This window comes from Apaloderma vittatum, unplaced genomic scaffold (genome assembly GCF_000703405.1).
Source record: "Apaloderma vittatum isolate BGI_N311 unplaced genomic scaffold, ASM70340v1 scaffold12096, whole genome shotgun sequence".
Taxonomy (NCBI): domain Eukaryota; kingdom Metazoa; phylum Chordata; class Aves; order Trogoniformes; family Trogonidae; genus Apaloderma; species Apaloderma vittatum.
In genome coordinates this window covers 1-7,428 of record NW_009722326.1, presented here as the reverse complement: position 1 = coordinate 7,428, position 7,428 = coordinate 1, and the positions used below count along the sequence as shown (strand labels likewise).

General features: G+C 40.2%; 1 protein-coding gene across 1 annotated transcript; it reads right to left on the bottom strand.

The window, feature by feature from the left end:
- Positions 1-444: 444 nt before the first annotated feature.
- LOC104275703 (probable G-protein coupled receptor 116) lies at positions 445-6,790 on the bottom strand (the record flags this gene model as incomplete). The annotated part of the gene is made up of 5 exons (XM_009871734.1): positions 445-524; positions 1,611-1,695; positions 4,272-4,331; positions 4,436-4,477; positions 5,420-6,790. Coding segments are annotated over 5 exons (1,638 nt in total), but the record flags the coding sequence as incomplete, so codon positions are not given.
- Positions 6,791-7,428: the final 638 nt, after the last annotated feature.

Sequence of the window (7,428 nt, the reverse complement as noted above, 5' to 3'; positions counted from 1 at the left end):
GAAGCTATGAGGTACTTGTGTATATACACAGGCCTTGGGAATAATTTAGAGACTTGATAGGGGAAATACTAAAATTGCTGGACAACAGCTGTATATAGCACTGCAATTCATGGCTCAGTACTGCACAGTGCCAAGCACCCTCTTAAAGGCTGAGAATTCTTCACCCTCAATGTCTTTTCCAGCTCTTGAAGGCCTTCAAATCCTTCCAAGTTTGAAATATCTTGTTATCTCTTCTAGGTTTGGCAGCCCCTGTAAAATTCCACCTCTCAAAGTTTCTCTGCCTTACACGTTAATCAGAAATGATCATTCCAGAAGAAAGCACCAAGGCACAGTTTCGTCAAAAGGAAGCAGTTCACTTCTTGATGACTCACAGGTACCTCTTGTGTGTGTCTTGGAAAGGGCAGAGGTCCTTTCAGAATTACGTGATTTAGCATTTGCAGTGCCTCAGTTAAGCAAAGAATATGACTTGGAAATGTTTTCAGAAGAAGTGCTGGATGGCTCTGAAGAGGATACAATATATTTTCCTGAAAAAAAAAAAAGCATAACAGTTAAACATAAGGATAGGTAGTCTGGAAAACGTTGGTACTGCAAAGTAGGGACAGTTAGACCTGTCCTGATGACCCAGATGGCTTTGACTTGCTCTGCAGCCCTGATATTAGCTGGATTACAGCAATACCAGCAACCACAGGAGATGCTGGTGACACAACCAGGATATGTCAGCTTGAACTGATGATCATACTACAGCATGATTACCATCATCAGTGATATACTCATGCATATAGAGGGACCTAATGGTCCTCCTTGGGCATGGGGACACATCTAAAGCACATGCTCTTGAGATGAACCCCAGCTCCCTCCCTTTTGTGACCACAAGGCTCTAAACTAAGACCCAGGTGCACAGAGCCCAAAAGAAGAGCGTGGAAAAGAGCGCTAATAACGCAGGAATTTCAGGTGGCAGCAGTGAGCAAGACTTTTCCTTCTGGTAGAAGGCTGCTGTATCTGGCTAGTGTACTCATGTAAACTTACTCTAGTAGAGTCAGAGATCAGCTTCTGATTCCATTATCTGACTAATAAACAAACTCTTAAAAAACAGTTGCTTGCCTTCCTAAAACTTCTCCGCATCCCACTTTGACCAAATGTCACCGTCTTCTCTGACAACGGTTGAATGCAAAAATTACACATTTAAGAATGAAATTGTTCATATTTTCAGTAATGCTTCTTGCAAAAAGAAGTCATAACTGAAATGGTGACTGAGAACCTTTGAAGAAATACAGCTCCAAGGTGGTGAAGAGTACAGGAGCTGAGGATCACTGTATCATGATATCAGAAAGCTCCATGCAAAGCTCAGTTACTGGGTTTTAGAATTACTGAAACCTGTCACCATCCAATACTTGTTTTAGACAGTTATACTGCTAGCATTATGCTACAATCACAAAAAAAATATACTAGAGATTAGCCTTATTACAGTTCTCCTGTATTAAAAGATTAAATATCATCTATGCATGGATGGATAGACTAATAGATTGATAAATATCAAGACAGACCCTGAGAGTGAGAATGCAGGCAAAACCTTGTTCGTGCTTCAGTAGGAGAGGTCTATTGTCACATACCTGTTTTCCCACATAAGTTGTTAAACGTTCTTGCAAATGGATAGCTCATAGCAAGCATTGGTGTCACCAGGATCAGCGAGCTTGACTATAAGACACAAAATAGTTTTTTGTCAAAAGCCTAAAACTTGCTTTGTAGTCACATTAAGAGTGGGGAAAAAAAAGGTTACAATAACGTGTTGTTCAGTAGCACAAGCAGGCAATCCACAGAGAGACAAGTTAGGTGTTTGTGAGGTATCAAGTTCACGTGTTTGCATGTTTATGATGGAGATGAAGACCAACTTCAAAAGAAACTACAGATGCAAACAACCCATCTCTAACTGTTGCCCAGGGATGATGGCTTAGCCTCCAGAGTCTGTCATATCTGACAGTACATAATTCTGCTCCCTTATCTGAGGGAGTATATCCATTAAGGCAGGCAGGAAAACTAAGATTTATATTCACAGAGATGGTTGTTGAAGGCCAATAGCCTGAGATAATCAGACAAATTTAAGTTGACACACTAGAGGGCATTGGAACACAACTCTCTACAGTCCAGATGGGAAGGAAGAAAGTTATTGCTGCTAAAATGAAGGGTGCTTTTTTTTCCAGTTCTGGGGTGGTTTGAGAATTTAATGATACTCTTAAAAAATGTGCTAAAAAATATGGAAAACATATTTTTCTATTCAATTGACCTCCATTTATTAAGTTGTACAATGGTGGGGGAAATTAGGCAGTTTCGTGCATTGTCACCTGTATTTTAAGATGGTAGGGGAGGGTGATTAATGAATCACATCTAAAAAGTTTGATCAAAGACTTTGATCTTGCTTTATTTATTCCTTATCAACAGAGTTGCCAAGGAGATATGCCAATTCTCACTGCCTGGGGCAGCTTCCACAGTGTCAACTAGAGTTGGAAGTGTCTGGCCTGGGCGATTTTATCTGAAAAGGAATTCAGAATTGGGGTCCAAGACTTGACAACCTGTTCTCTCTGTTTTATTCTGCTGCACGTGTCAGTACAGGAGGGAATGAAGAAACTTATTGCTTAATGATAGCTCTATCAGTTATTCCTACCTTCCTTCCAGTTTCCTGGAAAAAAAAATGAGTTTTCCCACAGTCAGATCATCCAGCAGATGTCATTGTCAAGCCAGAAAGACAGGATGACACTTTAAAAATGCATTAGGAAATGCTCCCAGACCTGAGTTTCCAGGAGTAATCCTCCTGCAGAAAGCACTGGAATACTTGGAATACCAATTAAAAAAATCCAGGTGGATGATTCTAGGGATCCTAAATGAAGAAATGTGAGGCAGAAACTGCATCTTTCTTGTCTCATTCGAGTTGCAGTATCTTCATCCTCTCCTGCTCATAGCTCAAGGGTATCTTCCCCAAGAAGTTCGCTTTGCATTTTTTTTAGGTTGTGAATAAATGATATTGCCACTGAATGTTGAATAAAAAACAGTGCCATTGTTTTCTGACCTAAAGTTTCGATGGTTTATTTCTTGTAGAATATAGAGGAACTGTCTACCAGACTCCTTCTCATTTTTTGCCAATTATAGGTGAAACAATAAACCTTGAAAAGGGAGAATGTGCATATTTATGTTGTTACTGTCTTCTCGTTCTCTGACTAGTTCTAATAAATAATTCAGAATATAAAGTTCATTTGATTTCAAGTGCATCTTTCTTATTTTTCACCAATCATAGGTGAAATAATGAACTGTTGAAACAGGAGTATATTCATATTTGTGTTGTTAGTGTCTTCTCTTTCTCTGACTAATTCTAATAAATAATTCAAAATACAAAGTGTATTTGACTTAAAAGATGCTTGGAGAATGTTGGACTATTCAGCAGTAACTGAAATACATTTTTAGGTTAAGATTCTAACCTTTTGTCATAGGTTAGGTCTGGACCGGCCACAAAAACATGGACAGGTGCTCTCTAACACCCTCTCCCCCCCAAACAGGAAGGAAAAGGAAACAAGGCACAGAGACTTACAAGTTAGAAAAGAAAACTAAAACAGTAATAGAAAAAAAAAGAAAACTAAAAGAAAAAAAGAAAACTAAACAGTAATGGAAATAATAGTGAAATGATAAAAATAAAGAACTATATACAACTACATATAAGCCCGGTATTGAACCTGACTTCCCCCCCGATAGCACTCCCCACGGATGCTGCAGAGCAGGCGGCACTGGGGAAGCCCCAGGCTCAGTGTAGAGGGGTGCTGGATAAAAGGGAGCTGGATTTGGGAACTCAGGATCCGGATCAAAACCAGGAGGTCGGATGGAGCCCTCCTTGGACACCACTGAGACCTAAACTCTCGTGATTACTCAATTTATACTAAATATGATGTATATGGGATGGAATACTCTCGTTGGTCACCTCTCTACTAATCCCCGGAGGTGCAACCTTTTACTTCCTTGTGACCCCTCTTACTACCCGGTACCCGCAGCGTGGCACACAAGAGCCAGCAGTGGCCTTGGTCACTACAGGAATAAGTACAAGCAAGAGACTTTCTGCATCCCAGTCCCAGGCAGTAACTGTAAACATCAGGTGTTATCACTGCCAGTAGCACACACCGTCTGCAAAAACACGCTGCTGACTTCAGAATGTGCAGCTTTTTAGAAGAGACTGAGCTGGAAAGTAAAAATCACAGAACAGGATTGGGTTTATTTAGCTCAAACCAGGATACCTTTGTTTGCTGTGAACTCCATTTGGACACTGAATTCCTCTTCAGCAGGGCTTCTTGTATCTATTTGTAAAAAAAAAGATAAAAAATCATTCAGTAAATACAGCAATTATGTTCAAGTTGTAATAGTATTTTTACACAGTATAAGAAATAGTTTAAATTCTTACCTTCTTGTCCCAGAGAGTCCCAAACACCAGAATGAATAAACCCTAGGAGACAGATAATTATATGAAGTTTGATGGTGCCAATCTTTTAATTTCGGTACCTCATAATTATTTCAAACATTGTCCATGTCAACTATTTAAACTCTGAGCCCTTTGACAGACGGCATTTTTCTAACTGTGTCTCATTTAATGGACTGCTGATGTGGCAGGAGTTCTTCAGGCCTGTCCTAGTTAAACTATGTACATCTCATCTAATGAAAGTGACACATATAATTTGCTAACACTAAACATATTTGGAAGATGGCACCTTTGTGTATGGAAGACATGCCCTGTCTATCTCCCTGTCTACCTCCCCAGATAAGCTAGCAAGTTCATAATATAAAAAACGAGTTTGGTCTGAAGCCCACAATTTTGATACGGTTCTTAAGAGACAGAGTATAGTGTGTCCTTAAGAAATTCCATTGCACTGGGATCCTACTGGCCATCTAAATATGTCATAAAAATAATACTGACTGAAAACTCTCAGCCATGTGTATTTTGGTCAATTCCTTTCTTTGTTGTTGGTACTACTCAGCCGTTCTCGGTGACTTTCATGTTTATACTCCCTCTTGACTTGAACCCACAAGAGCATAACACGATGCCTCCAGAAACACTAAATGAGACCAGACATGTTGAAGCTTGCCCACCTGAACATAATAGGGCAGTTTTCTTGATCTTCAGGAACAGAGTTCTTCCCAAAGCTACTGGCAAAGTTGGAAGTTGTCTTTACGTCAGCTTTATTTATAAGACACATCGGTTAAGGCAGCTGAGAATATGAAATATTGCTGAACAACTGGAATGGGTTTCTCAGTGAGCCCTGAGGATTAACAAGGCAAACCTGAGCCTGCCTGAGATGTTTACATTCCCCTCCAAGCACAGTATTGCAAGAATTTCACTACATGTTAAATGGTCATAGAGGAAACAAAACCATACGTACGTGTAACTCACCTGCAAAGCATTAAGCAGAGCAAAGAGAATGTGGAAAACTCGATGACTGTTTTTGATGATGGTGGCAAGGCCAAATCCCCAGGTGAGGCCTAACAGTGGTGTCAGGATGGCTACACTTTTGCCAATCTGAAACAAAGAGTTCCTCTCCTGCCTGTTTGACCTATCGCCAATGGTTGGCCTCAGTATTTTTATTATAACAACTGCCGTGATGAACAAATTCGTGGCCACAATAATTAGGGCAGGTATGACGAATGCTAAGAGAGCTTTGCTGTCCTTCCAGTTGAGCCAGCAGACATCCTTTCTGGTGTAACTGTTCCTTGGCAGTGTGACAGCAATGGTGACGACTGCAATGACAAAGGGGCACCCATATCCCAGGCAGAATGCCACAGCTTTCTGAATGGTCTTGCTTGTGTTGTGTAAGATGAAGACCAGTCTGTAGAAAAGAATGAGGCCCAGGCTGAGCATCCAGAAGAAGACACACAGGTAGAAGAAATGGATGAAGAAAGTGGCCACAAAACAAATAAGTTTGCTCATCTGCTGGTTTTGGTCATTGATGGAGGCAGTGACGATGAACCAAACGTCAGCGATCAGGAGGGATGTAGCTATGTTGAGTATGCAGACATGGCGCATGTAGGAGGTTGTGTTGTTTGTTACATATTTCCAGACTAAGGATTCAATTATAATGCAGGCCACCAAACTCAGGACCGAAATGGACAGGCCAGTGTAGGTAATGTAATCTTCAAACATCAGCTGAGAGGATGTATCAGGTGACATAAGAATGGAGAACGATGTCAAGTGATTGCAGGAGCAAGTGACATAATCTTCTACCTCTGTGGGTGTGCAGCCACGAGTATCCCAGCCCCCACTGTGGCTGTTGAGTGTGAAGTTCCAGAAGACGCACTGGGGTGTCTTTAGAGATGAGTTTTTCTTTGCAAAGGTCATATTAATATCAAACTTCTGGCTTCTGTTGCTGCTCACTGTTGTTGTTATCAGTAAACCATTCACATATTCAGGCTCATTCTGGGGCAAAATACCTCCAAGTTTTGAGTACATCACACTGACAATGGTTGAATTTTGTGTGAGAGTCTGAACTTCATTTTCATCAATGAACACACTAACTGTGAGGTTTTCTGTACTGCGGAAGTTCTTATTAAAATTTGTGTTGCTATTTTTTGTGACAACTATACCTTGCAGTTGAAGGGTATTTGCAGAAACAGTAGGAATGGTATTATTAACTGGTTGGAGGCGTAGGGAAAAGTTTTCTACCGAATGCAGTAACAAAGAACTTTTGAGTATCTTCTCTTTATTCAGGTCTTCCCAAGCTTCACTTGTGGAATCAGCAACAATAAAATCCACTGTGGAGAGGAAATTCTGCAAAAACAGAATAATGCTGTTACTGAAATCCCATAAAAATCAGTCTTGTTTCTGATGATAATTTCTTCAGTACTCTAGAATTACCTTTTGAAAAAGCCCAATATTTCTTTATTTTGCTCAGCCTATTTGAAATCTTCAGTTATCAACCCTCTGCATGCTCTGTTTTCAAGTTAAGGTTTCAAAAAGTGGAGCTATGGGAGGTTTTTTCTTCTCCATCCTTCTTTCCCTTCTTTCTCAGCCTTTGGACTGTCTTTGATTTCTTGTTCTTTCATGAAGGGCTTTACAACTATGCAACATCAAGTGTCTTTGCACTTTTCTGCTGAGAAGACCAGTGCTTTCCTCTGTACCTCACAATCAAGATTTCCAAGTATTTATAGGACTTCTTTTGCTATTCATTTGTTGCAATAACCAATTGATTTTCCATGCTTGATCATGACCCTTGGAATTTACTCACCTTATCTTTATTTCAACACTTTTATTTTTCTATTCCTGCTTCTATTCATAAAATTGTAGAATCACAGAATGACTTTGACATTTACAATTAAAGATCATCCAGACCAACCCTTCTGTCATGGACAGGAACATCCAACCTGACTTTGAACATTTCCAGAGCTTCTCTGGGCAACCTGTTCCAG